At 41.1% G+C, this 22,697-nt stretch overlaps 2 protein-coding genes across 3 annotated transcripts in view; one reads left to right on the top strand and one right to left on the bottom strand.

Moving 5' to 3' along the window:
• The window catches only part of LOC308115995 (uncharacterized protein), a 14,625-nt gene extending 7,770 nt beyond the window's left edge, over positions 1-6,855 (top strand). For both annotated transcript variants that reach the window (XM_080473934.1, XM_080473933.1), the window contains exons 10-20: positions 1,126-1,285; positions 1,444-1,564; positions 1,705-1,739; positions 1,839-1,920; positions 2,048-2,091; positions 3,692-3,761; positions 3,891-3,962; positions 4,082-4,101; positions 4,193-4,226; positions 4,615-4,723; positions 4,881-6,855. In XM_080473934.1, coding sequence (XP_080330060.1) covers positions 1,126-1,285; positions 1,444-1,564; positions 1,705-1,739; positions 1,839-1,920; positions 2,048-2,091; positions 3,692-3,761; positions 3,891-3,962; positions 4,082-4,101; positions 4,193-4,226; positions 4,615-4,708 — 732 coding nt within the window. In that variant the 3' untranslated portion in view covers positions 4,709-4,723; positions 4,881-6,855. The remainder of the gene's footprint in view (positions 1-1,125; positions 1,286-1,443; positions 1,565-1,704; positions 1,740-1,838; positions 1,921-2,047; positions 2,092-3,691; positions 3,762-3,890; positions 3,963-4,081; positions 4,102-4,192; positions 4,227-4,614; positions 4,724-4,880) is intronic.
• On the bottom strand, positions 6,803-22,697 carry prkaa2 (protein kinase, AMP-activated, alpha 2 catalytic subunit). Its single transcript, XM_080473935.1, has 10 exons — positions 22,535-22,697; positions 20,846-20,987; positions 19,392-19,485; positions 17,837-17,981; positions 16,810-16,897; positions 15,586-15,810; positions 13,596-13,758; positions 12,278-12,616; positions 12,062-12,188; positions 6,803-10,916 (listed from the first exon to the last, which is right to left on the bottom strand). The coding sequence occupies exons 1-10, from the start codon at positions 22,632-22,634 to the stop codon at positions 10,666-10,668; spliced, it is 1,674 nt and encodes a 557-aa protein (XP_080330061.1). The 5' UTR covers positions 22,635-22,697; the 3' UTR covers positions 6,803-10,665.

Below are 22,697 nucleotides of genomic sequence, written 5' to 3'. Positions count from 1 at the left end.
ACAAACCCGACAAACCTCGACTCCCTCAACATTTTCAAAGCAATCTTCAAATAACCGCTTTTTGTAAAAGTCAAAGCTGATTGCTGTTCTGAATGAAGAGTGTTTGATTTATTTTATTTTTTTTCCTGCTCTTCTTGCTTTGTCTTACCTCATCCATTGACTGTGGAGCGCTCAGTTTTACTGAAGTATTGATCACATTTGTCAAACAGGACTCTTGTTACTTTTTTTGGGATCGTTGGACGACGGCGTTCCCCTCGGTTCTTTCCTCAGCTCCCCGCCGTTGCCTGTTTATAAGTTTCTACTCATTTACATGATCGGCAAACACAACATTATTGAACTTTTTCCACACAAATTCAGACATGGAACTATTTAATTAAAAAACAGCGCAAAAAGCAACCGGCACCAGCTTCTGTCTTGTGTGTTTGATCTCTTGTTTCTCAACTTGATCTTGGGGTCGTACTCGCTCTTACATCATGACGATTTGATTATTGCAATTCACTGCGTTCTTGGGTAAGCCAAGCATCAGTCTCAGGCACTCATCTACGTCAAAACCCTGCTGTTCAGCGACTAATTAATTCATTGAGGCAAGCTCATGCAAGCCATCTCAGTTAGTGTTGAACTTGGTTTTTTAACAATGCATTGATCATTTTAAGGAGCCTCATTGTTAAATTGCAGAATAGCCTCGGCCCCCTGAGCCTGACGGCACCTCCACAGGGTATTTCACTGCAGGTTGTTCTGCTGCACCAGAGAAGATTTTGCTCAGGGATCTTCTCCCCTTCTGGATTAGTGGTTCCCAACATGTAGTTCAGAACCCCATTGGGGGGCGCTGTAGACTACAAGTAAAGAAGGCAGGCCTTTGTCTACCCTGAGTTTGTCAAAATTACGTTTGCATGTGCAAAACAAAAACTGACTTTCCAAAAGCTCCAGCAGACCTGGAAAGCTGCAATTTTTCTTTTTAACGGTTTCTGCATCAGGATTTAACTTTGTTACATTGTGGTGAAAAATCAACGATGAGAGAGGCCTTTCTCATTATCTGGGGAGCTTCAGGGGAACAGTTTGTTAAAACGCCCCCTTATAGAATAATATATCAAAATTCTGTTCTTGACTTGTGGCTGCGTTTGTCAGATCACAGGACACGAAGACGCCATTTACCAGGCAAACGTAACCGTAACAGCAAAGGGGCGTAAGAACGATCTGCCTGTCAGGAGCGGAGACGTCGTCAGCATCATCCGAACCACCAACTGCCCCAAAGGGAAGTGGCTGGCCCGGGACGGCACCAACAACTGTGAGTCACAACAACAACAAAAAAAAAAAAAATCAAGAAAACCTTTTTCTTAAGAGTGAAGCTGGCACAGAAAATCCCAGTTAAAACGTGGTTTGAGCACTTCAGTGTGTGTGTGTGTGTGTTCCAGTGTCTTCAGTGACACACTGAGTCTGTTGCAGATGGATATGTCGCAGTGGATCACGTGGAGCTGGACATCAAGGAGATGCTTGAGCTGGGAAAGAAAGCCCGCAAGGCCGGCAGCAATGTAGTTGAACCAGACGCTGCCAACAGGGGCAACAGGTGTGTGTCCACCGCAGGAGGCCTGCTGTGTGTAAACATCACACAGATGCTGCATGATACGCAGCTTATGATAAGTCACCGTTATCTCTATCTGGTAAAGCACATGATCATCGTGTGCTCTTGTGTTTTTACTTTCTCAGGGTGTCCAACCACTATCCGCTATCGGGAGAAAGCTGTAAGTATTCCCCCGGTGGTGAGTCGGGATTAAAGCAGCTGCAGAACTTAATCAGCAGTTAACGTTTACTTAAACGTTGCTACTTCTTTCTGTTTTCAGTCGAGGATGACAGCGAGGAGTGGACTGGCGATGATGAACCCGTCTCCCCTGCAACTGAAACTGCAGATCCGCTGGCTGCATTGTGAGTCAAAGTGAATCTCATCTTCAATCTTGATCAGTCAGCAGCGGCGACAGCGATTGATCTTCCGCTGCTGAGTTTGGTTCTTGATGAAAAAAACTAATTTTTTTTTCTTTCTTTTTTTCAACAGAAGTCACACCAGGACACTCTCCATGCCAGAAATGCCAGACACGGGTAAGATCCCCTTATCTGTGTTATATTTTCATCTTCATGACTTCCTTATCGACTTTTCATAACAGCAAAACTAATAAAACAAAGGGTAAAAAACTAAAGAACTTTTTTTCCCTCCATAAGTCGGTTTCTAAAAGAAAATAAACACCTGATGCTGAAGGCGACAGGAGGAGGAAGGTCAATCAGAATATATTTAAACCCTTTATTGAATGTAACTACTCTGTAATGACTGGATTACTGCCTCACCAAATCAGTTTCAAAGTGAAAAATGTCCAAATGCACCATGTGTTTGTTTAAAAAAGACTATTTCAAATAAATATATTCCAGTTTTATGGCACAGGAGGTAAAAACTCTTGGATTAGGATTGAAAAAAAAAAAACAACTACATAGTAAGGAGCTCCTGAATAGACTTTAGATTTTTTATTTAAATGTTAATGGTTATTACAATCAAACTAGTATTCTCACATGTACATGTCGTCGTGCTCGGTAACAGTTTTTAGTTGATCAAAGTTTCTGTGGTTAATTCTCAGGAAATATTTAACAATATCACAGGAGGATTGGTGTTTCACATGCATTCACATGGAAATTCAGATTTACCGTAATTCTGTCGATGGTTTGGTGAAAACTTATTCTGGATCACGACCGTCTGTACTTCAGGAAGAGGAAGCAGGAACCTGAGGTCGCTCAGAGTCCATGTTCTTTATTCTTGCTGACATCGTGACCGTGATCCATTATTCTGGAAGCTTCTTTAACGCACCGGTCTCCGTTTCTGTCAGTTATTGCTCGAATAACTGACATATGCTGAAAATGCTTGACGACAGTCGTCCCTCTGCAGCGCCGCGTCATTCATCATGTTTATCTCTGCGCTGCGCTATCTTGACCAGGGCATTCGAATAGAATAAACAAAGATAATGTAACCGTTATTGATGTTTTGGAAATGAGATAAGTTTCCTGTTTATTAAAAGCGGCGATTATATTTATCAGCATTTCTCATCCATATGAGTTTAAGGGTGCAGATAAAGTACAGATAGCTCGCTGGTTGTTAGTCATAATACCTTTGCACCGGCAGGGTTAACTGGGTGTCTGCTGCGAATCCAGCACACCTTAATAGAGCTAAGATTTTTCTAAGAGGCATGGAGGCTAAAAGTTGGTTCAAGCGTGAGGATGAAGCAGATTTGAAGAGGCTGTCACACATCGGATTTTGCGTCAGTTCAGAGATTATCTTAAAGGGCTGAAGTTCCAAGCTTCAGGTTAACCTCGGTGGATTTTTTTCATATTTAGTGACCATAGAACATGTGTTTCAAGTCTAATGTCAATATTAGAATCCATTCAGGCTTTTTAAAAAAAAATTTCAACATCCACGACACTTTTTTTTTACATTATTTCTATCATTCTATGCTAAAATTAACTTTGCAGCTCGGCACAATTTAAATGCTGAATCACTTCTGTGTAATTCATGAGATGAACACGCTGGATAATTAAAGAAGAAGCTTCGTGCTGACAGGTCCAAGGTCTGGCAGTTCAAGACATCGGTCTCTGCTGTCATCGTGGATTATTAATCTGGACAAATCTATTCATCAGTTTGCCTGTTTTTGTTTCACAGCAAACAAAGACCTGAGCATAAACCACCAGCACAGTCACAGTGACATCAACCCTGACGGCTCACATATGCAGTAAGCTCTCACGCACACGCACGCGCACACGCACACGCACACGCACACACACACACACACACACACACACACTCACACACACACAGTGAATAAGATTTAAATGTGTGATATTGTCTCTCTGCCTGTTAGAGCGAAACATGAAGCACTTCAAAAGTTGGCAACCTTTTTCCATACACCCAAAGGGGCAGGGTCCGCTGCCAGGTAGGTGCCGTGTGCAGATGTGTGTGCCGGATCCACACGTTTAAAAATGCATGGCAGGCTGTCCAAAAAGTCACGTGACGTGTATGATTTTATAATGATTTGTTCCCCTCTTTTTGCAGCAACAGTGAACCAGATACAGGTAAGTTTTATTACTAAACCCTAGAAATTTATTTGATGATTTTTGTTTTTTTCAGTTTTTAATGTTATTCTACTTTGCTCTGTCTCCGCAGGTCCTGTGCATGTGACGGAGGCAGCAGTGCAGCTGTAAGTACAGCGAGAATAATGCACGCGCACGCACACACTTATGCATGCGTATATGCGCCTACACACACATAGACACATAAAAATGCCAGACATGCTGCGCAACCTGTAGACAAACAGGTTTCTTTCGCTATTTGCTGGAGTTGCACCTGAAACAGGCACATGTTTTATTTTTCTGGGTTTGAGAGAAATTGAGATATCATGTAAACGTTCTCTAATCCTGCCCTGAAGTAAAGGTGAATGGTGTCCTGGTGGGACAAGGACCCATTAATTGTCCTCTCACCTCTTTGACAGGCAGTCATATCCATAGCAGCGCTGACATAATGTTCGAACAATAGACCGTGTGCATCGAGAGAGAGTATTTTCAAATGTTGTCTTTCTTTTTTTTAAGTCCCAACAGCAGTTCAACACGGGGAGTTGATTCTGATGAGCCTATACTCATCCTACCTCCTCCTGACCTGTTTGCTGACCTGGGACTGGAGTGACCACCACGCTGCACAGTAAGGAGAGTGTGTGTGTGTGTGTGTGTGTGTGTGTGTGTGTGTGTGTGTGTGTGTGTGTGTGTGTGTGTGTGTGTGTGTGTGTGTGTGTGTGTGTGTGTGTGTGTGTGTGTGTGTTCAATGTTGACACTAGTCTTGTCTTCTTTGTTTGTGACAGGAGAAAAACCAGCCGGGTGGAACAGGATCTGTTCTTCTTCACATGGTGACCCGTGTCACCCGCTGGATACTTGGACAGTGATGTCATCTTTTCGACTGTGACCTTTTCGACCTGGTGCATCAGTATGACGGTTTACGACGACGCACACCACCTCTGTAGGTGGCCCTCGGCTCTATGAACATGTGAGAGACAGTTTGGTGGCTGTGACTGACATTAAACTTTGGACTGGGAGGAACCGCTCATCCCGAGAAATGGATTCACAGATGCTGCAGCATACACAGGGACCCCATTTTTACTGCTGCCCTTCAAAATAAAGGTCTGTAGAGCTCCTGCCCAGCATGTTGTAGAAGTTGCGCACTTCATTCAAATGTGGAACGGGCTGGTTGGGTTGGAGCAGGAACACTTGTAAAGTACACAGTGCAGCAGCGAGCGATCACCGATATATTTAAGTAAGTAACGTCACTGAAATATCAAAATAGAACATATATTTTAAGTTTGAGAGTAAATTGAGAACATTAGAACAATACATTAGGTTAAACTACAATATTTTTAGCCTGAGGAGTTGCAATAAAAATCAGTTTAAAGAGCTCATCTCCTGTCTGATTCTTACTCCATACAGCAAGATTAATCATTGAGATATACTATTTTGCACGAGAAAGCATCAATGGGTAAGAAACAGACAGCAAATTAGGATTTAATTGTCAGCAGTTAAAAGACATTACTTGTAGGGTCCATAAAGTAATGTGATATTTCCCCTGCTACACATGTGCACCAATTAGAGTCGGGCTGCTTTTTCAGTGTTGACACACTTGTTGGGTTTGTTCCAGTTAAAAATAACAATAATAAATCTTATCCACTGGTTAATTTGTGAAAGGATGAATGCTGCCCTGCAGAATCTGGTACACATCGAATAATCCCTGCTGCTGCTTGATTCTCACTCCTCTAACAGTTGTATGGGTTCTGATAAAATGATTGACGAACTCGGGAGACATCCCTTATTTATACTGTCCCAATTTCCCAACAGTCTCAATATAACTCAATCATTTTTTTAAAATTGTTGCCAATAAGCAGGTTTTCTCACATTTTTATGTTTTTAATCATTTGCAGTCCCAGTGAGATTGGGGCTTTAGGTCTGAGTACAGGTCTCTTCCGTGTCAATCGTGTAAAGAAGATGATCAAATTACTCTAAAAGTCCGTTTTCTCCAGAACACAGTGATGTTGTAGATGTAAAGACACTGATGTTACATGAAACATGTCAGCCGTCAAGCAGAGCAGTTGTTTCTTTGTTTAATCTTAGTGTGATCACAAAGTTAGAAGTACTATAATTTGATCTTTTCTCATGGTTTCATGTTTGGTCCATTCAGGAAACGACACAAGTGTGAACACGACTTAATCCCACCTTTATATCTATTGATTATTGGTCAGGTTTTCTTCAAGTATTTTTTATTATTGTGCTACTTTGTTTTTTTTGTACACCTTTTTTCTACTGTGTAAATTTATTTACCCACAATATGTTTTTCTAGCCCCTCTTATAGACTGTGGAGGATATAGTCGCTCTCAAATAGTATATTTGCTTGAGAGGATTTTTCTTTTTTAAAATTGCATTGTATTAAGCAGGATGTAACAGTATAAAGACATTTGAGTTGCGTTGGTCAGATTTGCACCTGGAGGGGGAAAGTTATCCGATAACTTCATTTTCTTTACTCTGTTTAAAGCTGGTGTCTCTTAGTGTAATACTGCCCTGCACACTAACAAGTAGCAGCAGTATTAAGTATTACCAAACAAAGAATGATTGTGATTTTTATTTTTTTTTTTCATATAAAATGATTTTGACATTTTTGATTAAAAATGATCAAAGCAATGATTTGTATCTTTGTTTCAATTTGTAAAACCTGCAAAGTGACAAAAAAAAACTTTTGTTTAATATGTTTATTGGTTTTCAATAAATACTCATTAAAGTGCAAATCATAACAGCAATATCATGCAGTGCATAACGAGAGAAATCCAAACCGACAGACAGCTCTCACACACACACACACACACACACACACACACACACACACACACACACACACACACACACACACACACACACACACACACACACACACACACACACACACACACACACACACACACACACACACAGGGATATTTGAAGTTACAATAATCATAAGAACCCCAAAAACAGCTGAAGAGAAAACACAGCTTTACTGTGAAAAAAACTCACTTTGGTACAACACGTAAAGTTAGTGTTTATTCAGGCCCTGTGGCAAGTGTGTGAACTCTAAACACTGATTACCGTTTACACGACTAACATGCCGATAGTAGTTGCATACAGGTGGAACAGCACAGTATTGCACCCGGCAGTAAACACAGTTTTGTTTTTTTTCTTTTCCAGTTTTTAACTGATCCAAAATGCAAAACAGTGCACTTCATTAAAACCGTGTTGTAATGAGCAGCAGCACCAGCAATATATGCATAACGGGAAAGATATGATTCTGATGTCATTGAAGACACCACAACGGAGAGCAGCAACGTAGAGTGTTGACCAGAAGTGTGTTCACAAAGTGTGTGTGTGTGTGTGTGTGCGCGCGCGATTGCATGTGTCACACGGCAGGGAACATAATTTATCCCCGACATCAAGGAACCATCAGCGGCGCCATCAAGTACCGAACAGACGACCCTACGCAGGACATAAAAACACGTGATAAAGGGTTTCAGCAGAGTATCGAAGAATGTGGCTTTCCCAGGGTCAACCAGGACTTCATGCTCTCGTAAGGCAACAAATCTCTGAATCCAACCAAACACTGATTCATGACCGCAGCTACAAGCGTGCAGAGCGATCAGCTAGAATCTCATCAAATGACATCATCTGGAGGTCGTGCAGAGCATCGTGGGTAAAAACGGATCCAACTGAACACTGATGTGAATCTTTAACACGGCGAGTTTCAGATAAATAAGACATCAGGAAATGAGAGAGAAGTACATGAACCAATAAGCTGTGAAATATTCAACGATTGCAACTCGACTCGTTTAATTTCAGAACTGATTCATCACAAGGACACCATTTATTTCTAGAGACACTTTGATTGATGTCACTTTCGATAACAACGCCGTCTCACCCGTCAGCCAATCACGAGCCGCCAACCTCTGACAATCTGAATGATGTTACTATTTCATATTGTTGAATATAAACGATTCAATCATCGCAAATTGTATTGTTTGACCTACGCTCATTAATTACAGTATTCATTTCTGTATGGCTTATTTACACTATTGTGAAAATATTTCTAACACCAGCTTAAGGGGAAAGAAAAAAAAAAAACAACAATCCCTCAGTCTCAGTCTCGTCATTAAATCAACAAAGCCGTTTTATAACCAAGAAACTAAAACTGTGAGACGAAGAATAAAACACTCATACCAGCAGTATCGAATTTCACTTCACATCCAGACAGAAAACATAAAAAAAAACAACAACAACAGAGACACACGACAATATAGTGATTTGATCTGATAAATTCTGAGTTTTCCCAACAAGTAATAAAACTGTGGCACGGACCAGTAACAAAGGGAGGAGAAACAATAAAGTCACAATAAACAGCAAATCTGCAGTCTGCTGTCCTCGGCGGAGAGGTTTCAAAGTGCAGACTGAGCCCGCATGAACGACCAGACCTGCAGCGGAGGGGACGGCGACAGCACGCCAACCCGTCGCTCCACAGATTCTTCTCTCCGACGTCCCGGCCGATTCAACGGGACGCCCCAAACATACAGAAGGCATGACGAACCGCCGTGCGACGGACCCTACATGAGCTCCGTCGCACGTGGCGGCTCGCCAGCACGCTCTCCACCAACAAATGCTTTCGTTTAAGGCAACTGGAGAAGGTTTTTCCGTGGTTTCACGCCACTTCCTACAACAGATACACACCATCTCACTTCAGTCTGTGCCGTCATTACTAACATCACTCAGTGTCCATCGCATGAGAGCAAAGGTAGTGTTGATGCCAGCATGTAAACTTCACAGTCATGTGTTGAAATTTCGTACAATTTCTACAATCTAGGGTGTTTATTTTGCTTAAAAATGTGAGGAAAACCCATGTTTCTTGATAATGTTGAGTATTTTCTTAGCCTATCAAATTGTTCTTGTGTTCTCAAACCCACTGAGAAAATGTTCAATATTGCAAAGAAGAGATTCCGAAGTGTCAATAAAGAGGCAAACAGGCTGAGAGCTGTTATATAATGTGTTCAGCTGGGAACTCGGGAATATGGTGAGAACCAGTTAACCCCTCAGTCAAATGTGCATCGTTAATATGGAAATACTAGGAAATACACAACTGCTGCTTTATTGACTGACGTCAAATTTGCCTCTCGGAGGTCCACAAAACCTTCCCACTAGTAGGTAGTTCAAATGTTTAATTCTATTCGTGAGCATTAGTTAAAAAGGTGAAAAAAACAAAACAACTTTGCACTTCTCACGCGGCATGTTGTTTTTTTCAACAGTATTCAGAACAACTGAGTGACATGTGGCAATTTTGGTTTTTAAATTTAAGCTTTTGAAATTAATTCAAAAAGCTCAATGTGATGATAAAAATATTCTAAACTGTTACCATTTCGGTTGATATGATGTTACAGTAGATGGCGCCGGTCGTCACACGTCTAAAATGTATTTGTGTCTCAGTGCTACACTTGTGCTCCGTCTGCCACCGGCCTGCATGCATCGCTTTAAGAGGGACTCCAGTGTGTCTATGAAAGCTGCTGAATATACAAACTGAGCGAGAACAAAACTATTCTATGTAAAGTTGAAATGACCTCAGGATCGGTCCTTTGTTCTTAAAAAGAAAAGCCAAGGTGATAATATGTGAGACGGTGTGCATCAGTCGTCAACACTAAATGTTAACAGTGCCATGCAAATACTTGTCATTCCATCCTCCTCCTCTCAAGATTCATTAATCATCGACAATCGATTCTAAGTCAGCTTAAAACTCTGTTGGTGCAGCGCTTAAGAAATATAACTAGTGCCTAAAAAAATCTCTCAAAAATAAATATGGATCTGATATCTAAATAATAATCATCTTTGTTGTGACATATAAAGTCTGTTATTTGGTACGTCTTTGTCTTTCAGCTACGTAATGGTTGCAATATAAATATAATATGTGGATAACAAAAGCCTCTTTACAAGTCATTTAATATAAAACCCCAAATCTTCCTTTGGGAACAGAAGAGTGTTTTGGATCACCACTGTCCCACTGCAAATATAAGACAAGATGGAAAACTGACCTCTGATCAGTTTGAGGAGTGAACTGCAGGATGTCCCAACATCCGATTAGGTGCTATGGTGGGTGGCGACATTTCAGGAGCTGAAAACAGAATGAAGGTGCAAGGAGTGACAGTGAACTTTAGCTTTACCGACTCTGACGTGAATCTGAACCCTGACCTTCGTCTTAGTCGGCCACACATTCCAGCCGCGGGGTCAGTTTTCACAAGCTGTGGTCTGGTTTTGACACTGACAAATTGACACGACTGCCGTGTCAAAACAAGAAGAATTTAAAAAAAGATTTAAAAAAAAAAAAATCAATCTTTTTTCCTGGCTTTCTTTCTCCTTTATTTTGACGCCGGACAGTGGTGCTAACCCTCACTGATTCCAGTCAAAAGCAAGTGGCACAGATGGAGACAGAAAGAGGAAGTCACTCCAAACATCTACATTCCCTACGTTCCAACATCTGCAGGAAGCTGAAACCCCTCCCACTGACATCCAGCGCACCGAGAGGTCAGGAGCCAACGGGCCTCAGCGGGCCAGCGTGGTGATCAGACTGGCACACATTTCAAAGAAGTCCATGGTGTGCGATCCCTGACGCGGGGCGAGCTGAGGGGAGCTGCCCGACAGGGATCCCGGGAGAGACGAGCTGAGCTGGGGCAGATCGATGGCAGGGCTGGCCGAGTCGATGCTCAGCCTGGGTCTGAGGAGGCCGGCTGTGGAGCCCGACCTCTGAGGAGTGGACGAACCCGACTTGAAGCCCACAGCCTCCATGATGTCATCTAGATATAGAAGCACAACATATTACAGTATTTCAATAACAAACATGTTTCACATAAAACAGCTTTGTTGTAAATGCATCAAATTCAACACCAATTCCGGGTTTGGCCTTGTTCTACGTGGAGTCTGCACGTTCTCCCTGGGAGTGAGAGCTGTTTTCTCCTCCCACAGTCCAAAGACATGCTCGTGAGCTTCTTTAGAGTCTAAATCAGTTGTGTTATTCTTGGGTGAAAAGTCCCTCATGGCCTATGAGAGAACTTTACAGAGAGTCAACATGACCTATTTATTTAATACTTTATTCATTACTGATTACACTGTCAGTCAGAGTAGCGGATGAGGAAACACTGGGACCATAGCTACCCACTTTATTTCAAGCAAGGTGGAATTAGTAGCAAAGCCAAACTGTCAGTTTTATTGAACAAACGCCTGCAGAAGACTGCAGATATTAATGGACCTGAGAAGCAGCAGGCTTTTACCAACATTAGTCTGGAGAGAAACACGTTTCACCAGACGACATTTTATATCTTGTGCCAGATTTTGAAAACAAAACAAAGACAAGAGGTCGTGATTATAATTTTTTTAAACTATATTTAGTGTAACTAGACATCGTTAAAAATGGCATATTGTTGAAATTGCACTAATTTTTCTTTAGAAAATTGTGCTTGTTGTTTTCATTTATCAGATATTATGATATCTTTCATTGTTCCAAATCACCTCTATTGGGCTCCTGAAACAAAATAAGTTTTACATTCTTATTTAAAATGATCTGAAGGAGTAAATGTGATTGTATGTTTGTGTTTAACCTGGAACAGAAAATAATGTGTGAGGTTTTGTATGATGTCCTGATTAATAAAAAATATTTTAGCAAATAATATCAACATTTGTCATACAAATCAGTTCTGTGTTTATAAAAAAAAAAAGGTTTTCTCAGCTTTTAATTCCTCAGGAAATATTTGGCAGTGAATGGAACCTGCATTTTATTCATTCAGTGTCAAAGTAAGAACAAAACAGCGTTTGTTTACATGAGGTAGATTTAACGATGACTTGAAGCAAACTGTCCAAAGTAAATCATTTAAAAAGCAGCTTTGTTCTAAATCACATAATGTTTCATTGTTTGCCATGAGATGTGTTTTGTTTGTTTACTGACCATCAATGCTCTTGAAGTCAAGGAGGTAGGATCTGTTGTCCACTTGGTAGAGCTGCAGGCTCATTTTCACCAAGTTGCCCGTCACTGGATTCTTCCTACGCACCCTCAGGTGGTACGGGTTCACCACCTATACCAAGACACACACAAAAAAAAAAACCCTCCAGTATGCAGACTTTGGTTTCGGCTACGCATTTGTTATCAAACTTAACCAATTACCTTCCATTCAAAGTTGAGCTGTTTCATCGCTCTGTACACCTCAGCCATGATGTCGTAGGGTCTGCTCTGACTCCTGATGCCCAGGTGCCACTTTGCTTTCTTCACTGCCAGCGGTTTAGGCCGGGTGGTGTTGAGGGCATCCAGAGGACAACGAGACTTGGGGCTGTCGGCCAAGAGCGGCGGCATCCTCTCTGGGTGAGGCTTGACTCCGGGGGGCAGAGGCATGCCTTCCTCGATGAACGAGCCCTGCGGAGGACTGGAGGCCAAGTAGAATTCGCTGGCCTGGGTCATGATGCGTCGGTTATCTATGATGAGGTGATAAGCTACGGCTAACTGATCCTGCAGGAATACAGGGGGAGAGCAGCTGAAGGGAATTATATAACACAACTACGAAATATAGAAATATACAATAAACTGTAAGACTAATATAGCCCACACAAATATGCAGATCTTTTATCATCTCTTTTAGACAAGACTATTATTGCTGTTTAAAAACAAGGACAAATAATAACCCTCTCTCAATACGTCACAGTTTATATTTGGCCGTACGAGTAGAAGGAAGTAAAGAAAAGGTTGTCTCACCTAAACAGTAAACTATTGCAATCAAATTCTTATGCTTAAAAGACAGAATTACAGTTTGATATAAGGTTTTGGTCCCAAAATGAATGAATGAATAAATGAATGAATAAATGAATGAATGAATGAATGAATGAATGAATGAATGAATGAATAAATAAATAAATAAATAAATAAATAAATACCAGAAAATATTGTAAAATTTGCTGAGTTGTGAATGCTTCTGACAATAAACAAGTTTTGTTTTGTTCTTATAATGTAATCTTTTTTAGGCTTTCAGTTCAAAATTTGAAAACAACAAAGTGAAAATCTCTTTTGTTAAGGTAACAATCTGCAGATCAGCAAAAGAAGCACATGACATGCAATAAGTAAAGGTCACTTTGGTTTCAAACTTCTTAATAAACTAATTGTCAACAAAAAGGTAGGATTTAGTGCCATCTAGCTGTGAGGCTGCAGATTGCAATCAACTAAACAAAATTCCCCTTTCATGTTTGCTTGAAAACCTGAACTACAGTTCTCTGAAAAAATATTCTAAAACATGGTAAAAACAAACGACCCTCTTTAAGTCAAATGATTGTTGAAGATTTTAAACTCATCATAGAAAGGACGGGCTGTTTGTAAGCTAATTATGATTCCATTATTCGGTGATTGCATCATAAGGATTTTTTTTTAATCCCTTATTGCATCTTTGCTTATGCTCCTAGATCACAGAGATTGCTACATTAAGCAGTTTAATTTGTACCTGAGGATCTCCACTGTAGAGGCTGGACATGACCTCAGAATCAGCACATTCAAACTTGTCACAGACTTCTCGGACAGCTTCTTCATCCAGGACAGTGGCGTCGTATGAAGGGTCCTCTGGAAACAGGTATCCTGGCAGGTCCTGCTTAAACCACTCATGTTCCCTATCAAAATAAAGTGTCAACAGTCAGGTTAAATACAATAATTGTTTCATCAGTCAAAAACATTCAATTAAGTTTTAGATTAGCGTCTGACTTTCTCATAGAGCAGACATTTATGATTCTTATTTTAGCCAGACGCGACACATAGAAGATTGTGGATACTCAAAAATCAACAAGGATTTGATTTAAGATAAATACAGAAGACCGCTGGCATATTTTTACCACTTTTACTTGACGGCAGGACACCTTTCCTCTCCACAGACGCCTGCCACAAACTCAAATGGACACCTTTACCTGAGACTCAACTCACGTAAAAGTAACTAGCACCAACAGTACCACCAAGAAGCAAGAAGACTCTGTACAAAGTTATAAATGGGTTAACAGTCCGTCTTGGAACTACCTTGGCGCTACACCAAAAACTAACTTGTCAGGCTGTAAGAGGAAAGCCGACCAGCACACACAGATATGCTATACTACTCGCAGGCTCGCTTTACCATTGAGGCACAACACCTCATGAATCCAGTTCCAAAGCTCAAAAGTAAACTTCCTCAGTAATCTCGGCTTCATACAGAAGAAGATTTGCTGCACTGCTGCAGGACACTGGATCTCCTTCTGATGACAAAAGACATTTTGTCACTGTGCCCCGCAAGGCACAGTGACGGCATCTTTCCTGTTTACCTTGTCCACTGCAGACTTCAGACAGTTCTATCAACTGTCACCTGCAGAAGTCCTGATGACTCTGCCATTGTCTGTCTCATTACGCATGACAAAGGCTCATTGAGTACATTTACTGATGACTATGAAGCTTTCTGGGACCACAGACACCTTTTCAATGAATCTTTTTAGATTAACATTAATCAGATTGTTCTAATGAATCTCTGATAGCCAATCGAAAATGTGTCCCTGCGTATAATCCAGTTGATGGTATCGTGATATGTAGTTTATTACATTTACAACAGTGAGGAACACAAACACTTTGGAATCCTCCATTATTATTGTTGTCGATTTACTTGTCGATTTTTTTTTAAATGACTGCTTACAGCTAATAAAGGTCCCAAATCTACTATCTCAATAAATTAGAATACTGCATAAAAATACAGCTAATTTACTCAAAACACTTGTAAAGCCTTATGGGAGGATAATCCAGTTTTATGAGTCTCAGTTCAGAAAAGACAATCACTGACACCCTCTGCAAGGAGAGTAAACTATATTAATGGAAAGTTGAGTGGGGTCGAAAAACAATCCTTCCAATACGTTGGAGGAAATTCACAAGGGGTGGACTGCAACATTTAGACATTTTCTGCTGATGAACTTTATGGAAATAATATTTACATTTTCCTGCTGGATAGGACCTGCCCACACTGCTCAAAACGACCTGAACCTGGATTTAACACGGTAACACTGTGCCTGATTAGTCAGCAAACTCACCTGAACTAAACCAAGAATCTGCAGTTTATCATCAAGAAGAAGATGAGATACACCAGAACCAATAAGGCACGAATGAAAAGAAAACTGGGCTTCAATGAGACCTCAGCAGTTTGATTCCATAACCTGATGGTATTGATGCACCAATTCATTGATTTCAAGGATTTTCTAATTCATTGAACTGTACCTGTCCATTGAACAACTTGAGATTTTTAACCTGTTTTTATTTGGAACTTTGTTTTGGATTGCATTTATTTGTATCTGTTCATATTTTGGTTTTTATATATATTTTGACTGGTTGTGCGTTTTGACGAGGACAAACTGGGATTTAATTCCAAACCATTGCCTTAGAAGCTCCTGCTGTGTACTTTGGCCTCCGTTGACCCAACAAAGTGTAGGTGGTACCTGATGTCTTTGATGGTGGCTCTCTTCAGGGGATCCACCCGAAGCATGAGCATTAGCAGCGAGGCCACGGAGCGTGTCAGGTACTCTGGGATGTAGAAAACGCCTCCTCTGATCTTCTTGAACAGCGTGGGGACGTGCTCATCATCAAAGGGCAGAGTGCCACACAGCAGCGCGTAGAGGATCACCCCGCAGCTCCAGATGTCAACCTCTGGGCCTGCGTACAGCCTTTTTGACAGGGATGAGGACAGTTATATGGAATACAAAAACACCGCTTTTATTGTCACATGTGGTATCAGTGTAAGAGTTTGGAACAAAACCAAACCAACCTTAGTTTAAAGGATTTTGATTTTGAAAAATGTTGTTAGGTCTTCAATTTTCATTTTAAAATATTTCAATTCAAAAAACAAAATCCAAGTCAAGCAGGAGGGCAATCACTCATGTATTAAAACTGAAACTCACCCTAATAACTCTCAAGATAACATGAAGCATGTATCATAATCATGTTGATAAGTATCAATTTTTAGTTAAAGTCAGACTTCCTAAAACATTTCACATAAAAAAAACTTGGCCTAGATAAATATTATCAGTGGCATGATAATTAAGTTACAAGTTACATAGATGAGCTTGTATTTGTTCAATCTGTTAGACTTGTGGTTGTTGACTAAAGCTATATTGCAGTTTTAATTTGTCTTCATTACATTTACATTACATTCAGTCAGCTAATATTAGTTTTGAATGCCACCACTTCCTTGTTCATCAGGATTTATTGCTAAAATTTACAGAAAATAAGACATGAAGGCTAAAAAACACCAGATTACAGACTTTATTTCCTTAGAAAAAAAAGATGGTGGTCGGTAGTGGTCGCAGGATAAATGTGTATTTCTGTATTCTAAAATCGATGAGACAAGTTAATATATCTTTTTAAATAATTAGCATGTTCTTGATTTTGTAACACAATATGTCTTTAACATAATTCAAACAATTGTTTAACCAAAGTTTTATGTTCATTTAAAAAAAAAAAAAAAAAAAGATCTGAACTGAGCTGAGGGTTCAGTGAACTGTGACAACTCAAACTAGTGCACAAACACAATTACTGGTGACTGTATGGCTATAAAAACAACATTTGTGTGCTGAATGTGTATGTGCACACACACACACACACACACACACACACACACACACACACACACACACACACACACACACACACACACACACACACACCTTCCTGAGATGACCTCTGGAGCAGCGTAGTTGGGTGAGCCACAGCTCGTCCTGAGGAATTCTCCATCTGACATCATGTTTGACAGTCCTGTTGGTCAAACACACACGTACACATACTTCAGCCTTTATTCTGACAGTAACACAGACGAAAGCCTCCAACCCTTCCTGGTCACACCACTGGTATTAGTCCTTTGATTCGGAGAGGTTAAAGTGAGCATGGCCCAGTCGTGGGAGCAGACTTGTAAGGCATGGTCAGTGTTGAGATCTTTATCCTCCTTTACCCGCCAAGACTCTAAGCTCTAAACACAAAGCCTTTCTAATTGGATGAGTCTCTAACTGCCTGCCAGGGCCTCTGCCAAACACTAAACACCAGACATCCTCCGATGTGCTGACCTTCCCTTTATCTTTTATCCCTGTTCCCTTAGCACTCTCCTCTCTGTGCTTGCCAGTGTCTTTATGCATGCAGCCAAACACTTCTCACTGATGTATGCCCCCCCCCCTCGATTTCTTCCCTATCAGATGACTCTGGGGCCTCAAGGCTTCCTGCCAGACCTGATATGAGACCTGGCCGTTGCTAAGGGAAGGTCTCTCCACCCTACACACCCTGCTGTGCACAAGGGCCCTGGAGTGTGTTTGAAATAATTTCTCTGTTTCAGAGTCATATTGCATCAGGGGTTTGTCTTCAGTGAGAACAATTAGTGCCACAACCCATACCAGGCAGTCTCCACAGGGACAGTCATTCTCCTTATAATACATTCAAAACGTGCGTGACAATGATTTCACACTTTCCAACAAGTGAATCACAACATTAAACTGCCAGTTGGCTTTAATGAAACTCTCTCATTAATTGGTAATTTCTCTAATTTCTGCCACAAACGGAACTCTTTCTCCTTCATACTATTCTCCCCCCTGAATAAATCCTGTTGCTTAATGCTTTCTCTCATCTTAAATACACAAACAATTCCGCTGCAAGGGTTATTGTTTTCTCTCACCCTCTAAATGTAACTGGGCTCTTTTGGGATATTACCAAAGTCAGCAATCTTGGCGTTTTTACTGGCGTCCAGCAGGACATTCTCAGGTTTGAGATCTCTGTGGACCACCATGTGTCTGTGACAGTAGTCCACGGCTGAGATTATCTGCTGGAAAAGGCGCCGCGCTTCTGTGTCCTCCACCTGAAAGAATAACACGAGAGGAAAACAACTGAGTTGAAGTTTTTCGGGGCATTTCTCTAATATGAATATGACTAACAAAGGCAGGTGCAAAAGAAAAGAAAAAAGATACAATACACTGAAACATAATTAAATCTGCATTAAAAGATTTATTGCTGCTTAGAAGCAAAGGATACACAATGAATGTCCCCGTTCAATATTAGTTACTCCAGTCAGTACCATGAAGCATGACTGATGCATCTGTTTTTTTTAAAATGAACTCATAAACAACTATTAACGGAGTTTCCTTTTCCTGGTACAGTCAGTCAAGCTGAATGGTGAGTAGTACTGTGACGCAAGTGGGTATTATCTACGAACTGCTTATTTTGTAAACGCAGTTTATTAACAACCGTTTTGTATCGATCATATCATTTAACCAATCAGACCTCTCGAGAGTGAGGCAACCACGACTATGCAAAATCCTTCATGGGTCATTTCATATGCAAAAATATTACGTGTTCAATGACATAAGAAACAAAAATACTTATATATTATATCTAACAGCCATATCCAACAGAGTTATGCATACACCAAGTGAATACTTCTCAATCACATATAAGAAAAATGAAGGACAATTGTTACTATACTTCAAGAATAATCAGCATAGCGTAGGAAACATAATTTATCTTCATCCAAATTTGTTTCGACATTTGAAGGTCAATGAAAACATCTCAGACCAGTGACTTAAACAGGACATTTGTAGAATTTTATGAAAAATCGCATCCCATGTTTTTAGTACAACTGACTCACTTTGCTGACTTTGTTTAGAAATTCTTTCTAGGTTATGTCCTGAAGAGTATTCACAGTATTCCTGCTCTCTACCAGGTGTCAGTACACACAGCCTTGGCAACCCCTTCCTTGTACGTAATGTTTGACATCATCGTGTTCGAGTGCAACAATGGTTATTTTTTTTGTTTTGTTTTGTTTGTACAGATTTTGTGTGCATTCAAAAATGGGACTATCCCTTCATAGATAAACACCTCGAGGTCCAGTGCTATGTTGTTGTTGTTTTTGTTTTATTTTGTTTAATGGCAAATGTTTGTGAGTTCTTAGGTAACTTTTTTACCTCGGAGCAGAAACACAACAATTGTTTAAACAATTAAACATATGAGATAATGACTTATATATTTTTGGGAGTGTGGGATTGAATGTGAGTTGGCTATATTGTAACTCAATAGGCACAATAAAAGAAAACATTAATTGGATAAATATGAATGTTAATTGAACGCTTTATAATAATGTTTTGATTATAACACAGTCTGACATGGTGGACAATTTCAATATATTCTAATAGTCTAAGTAGTCTAGGTAAGCACCTACTGCACCCACAGAACATAATGCAGACCAGTCAGTTAACCAATAAAATTGTCTTACCCGTCCATTTTTGCAGATGTAGTCAAACAGTTCACCTCCTGACACATACTCCATGACCATGAAGAAATCAGTGGGAGTGCTGATCACCTGGTACCTAAAACAGAAAGACAGTGTTATTGACTCGGTGTTCATAGAAAATTCAGGAGCTAAATTTAACATCTGTTTCCACAAATATACCTTAAATTGTTAATACTTGTAAAGGCACGTCATCAGTGGGCCAAAACTAACCCTACAAGTGCTTAAAGAGCATAAGTGAACAGAAACAAAGGCGAAGAGAGGCCGTCATATCGGGCAGCAGAGTGCATTCATTCCTCCCTAAAGGTCATGTATATTAAATTGCAGGCCTCATCTCATGAATGGCTGCTTGCGAGAGATTCTGTACATCATCCCAATCCATTTAATTTCCGTTGTGCTGGACTTAGTGCAACTAGGACAACACCGAAAAAGAAATAAACACAAATCAACTCATGATCGTTTTTTTTCCCAACTAAACATGCTAAAAAATGTACACACATACACAGAGTTTCTAAGTGTTCCTAACAGTGAGAGAATTTACAAAATACTGAACTTTTGTGATACATTTGCTTTTGTGCAAGCTTACCAAACACATTCATTATGTCACTAAAGATTCAGAGCCGCATTCATACATGACACAGTGGAGTGTGGACGGTGTTGTAGGGCTGAAATATGTGTGTTTGACTGCCCGTGTTTACGAATGCGTGTGCCTTTGACAGTGTTCAACAGCACTCCTGCTCATGACCTGAGAGCTTACATGTCTGCCATCGCTTAGAGTGTCACAGTGAACTAACCCCAACCCTGGTTCTAAAAATAACACCGAGATTGTTGAGAGAGACGGGCAGACGTGGACTGACAAGTAGAAAGGGGAAAGGGAAATAACAGTCGGGAATAAGAGAAGAGAGGTGAGGTCAAAGGAGACACCAAAGAGGCGAAAGGACACCTGCAGAAGGACTTTGTCCGACAGGAATCGCAGCAACTTCTATCATCTTAGCTATAGATTTGTACTAACGAAGACAGATTTATTTAACCGGAGCCAAGCCTCTTTGTTTGTTTGTTTGTGTGTGGGTGTGTGTGTGTGTGTGTGTGTGTGTGTGTGTGTGTGTGTGTGTGTGTGTGTGTGTGTGTGTGTGTGTGTGTGTGTGTGTGTGTGTGTGTGTGTGTGTGTGTGTGTGTGTGTGTGTGTGTGTGTGTGTGTGTGTGTGTGCGCGCACACTGTGTACTCCTCCTGGGAGCGATGTGAGCATGCTCAGTACAGTGCAGCTGTAGTAAACAAACAGCATGCCACCACACACTGGGAACACGTCCTCACAAAAAGCCCTCACCCGAGCGGCCAGCTCTCTAACAGAGGCCAGCTACGGTATGTTTGTTTCTGTTAAAACCAGTCTGCACTGAAAGCCTTGAATCTGACAGAGGACGCCTCATCTTCCTGCACTTACAGTTTGATGATATGTGGGTGTCTGAACAGCTTGAGATTCTGGATCTCTCGTTTGATCTTCCCCACGACATCGAGACTGCGGAGCTTCTGTCTGTTCAGGATCTTTACTGCCACTTTGTGGCCCGTCAGCTGATGCTCGCCAACTAGAAAACAAAAAAAACAAAACATGAAGAACACACCAAAGATACTTTATTAAAACTGACAAAAGATGTAATGGTTAACAGTAATGCCATGCAGCAAGAAAATTCCTGGTTCAAATGTGTGCTTGGGACTTCTCTGTGCAATTTGTATACATTCTACAGCTATGATAGGACAAATAGCCCTTTCTGAGTCATTTTCAAAAATGTTATTCTTTATTTCAGAGAGTGGTGATGATAAAACACTTTAAGCCCCTTGGACCCATATAACAGTTAATATCTCCAAATAACTGTATCAATGTGCTTATTCTAAGGTAAGACATATTAAATGTATGCAGACTGAATCAAATAAAAGACAGATAATTTGTTAATTCCATTAAGTTAGCATTAGGTCACAAAACTTTCTGATGGACAGGCCAGGTCAACATATGACTCCCTGGTAGTAACAATGACAAAATTCTCCATCAGTCAGCTGGGATTGGAACCAGCGCCTTACAACTCCAAGTTGCAGTGAGGATAAACAGATATGAGCTTATATACAAGCTCTGCTGTAGCCCTTGTTTCTTGGCTGTGCCTTTATTAGTAGTATTGGAGCTGTCTGCCTGCCCGAGGCTTGGAAAGCACATTGTTATTACAGCTGCCAAACTCCACAGAGGGACTGAGACACAGAACCAGTCATGAACATTAACAGCAGGAGGCTGAGTGACCTGCTGCAAACTCCAGCGGGGTACAAACAAAACAATCATGATTAGTCCTGAGATATGACTCATGTACAACATGACTACACATCACCCCCATTGCTTAGCTGTTCACAACTATGCACAAAAATACTTCCCTCATGGGAAATATGACCCTGTTTGGATATGTATCAGGATTTCATGTGGGTCTGTAATACCACATCCCACCAAGGAAACAGGCACAAGGTCACGCTGAGAGCCTGGAAACTAGCTAGGAAAACTGAAATACTATCCAGAGGTATGCTTTTCTTGAAAAGGGCTCGCTTCTGTGAATCGTCCCCTCGCTGGGCGGCCTCTCACTCCCTGGAAACGAGACAATACCGGGACCAGCAGCACGCGCCGCTTGCGATAACATTAATGTCAGTTTAACAACACTAAAGCACGCGCAGTGGATTTACGGTCAAACTGTCGGGTTCAGACGTCCTTTACAGTTTGGCGGGGTAAATAAAGCCTACCATGACATGGAGTCTCCCCGGTTCACCGTGACAGTGTCGGTACAAATGTGCATCTGTATTTTCCCCAGGTAATTACACCTGCCATAGTTGATAACTGTAGCTACACGCAGAGAAGCTTTCGGTGAAAGAATTTGACTTTGAAGCGGCTCGGATTCTCGGACCTCAGTTACGCCAGGAATTCCGCTCTGTGCGGTCTATATACCATAGAGATACGTAGACCGCTCACCGACCGCCGGAAACTTCAATGCCGTGCGTAGGGGGGGGTGGGGGGCACGGCGACTTCACGTTCACTGCTCCGATTGAAAGGCAAACACGCACACGTTAAGCTCCGTCATGACATTTTAAATAAAACGCACTTAACTCTTCACTTTCCCGAAGGTCCCGACTCCAAGCGTGTCGCCGAGGATGTAATGGCCGATCTTTACCCTGCCTTCGTGTTTCTGCTGTTGCCGCTCTGCCATCTTCTCCGTTACCAACGGCTGCGCTCGCTCGGTGCGGTGGGTGCGCTGCCTGTCAGCCTGCGG

The sequence above is a fragment of the Lipophrys pholis genome (genome assembly GCF_963383615.2).
Source record: "Lipophrys pholis genome assembly, chromosome: 10".
In the NCBI taxonomy this organism is placed as follows: Eukaryota; Metazoa; Chordata; class Actinopteri; order Blenniiformes; family Blenniidae; genus Lipophrys; species Lipophrys pholis.
Note: the sequence above shows the minus strand (reverse complement) of the source record. Positions and strands in the feature narration are given on the sequence as shown.

Excerpts from the sequence above, each read along its gene's own strand:
- prkaa2 (XM_080473935.1), bottom strand. The coding sequence starts at position 22,634 with ATGGCAGAGCGGCAACAGCAGAAACACGAAGGCAGGGTAAAGATCGGC. Across the intron at positions 19,486-20,845 it reads CACCCACATATCATCAAACT|GTACCAGGTGATCAGCACTC; the intron begins GTAAGTGCAGGA and ends TTTCTGTTTTAG. Across the intron at positions 10,917-12,061 it reads TGACTTCAAGAGCATTGATG|ATGACATCATGGAGGCTGTG; the intron begins GTCAGTAAACAA and ends TTCTATATCTAG.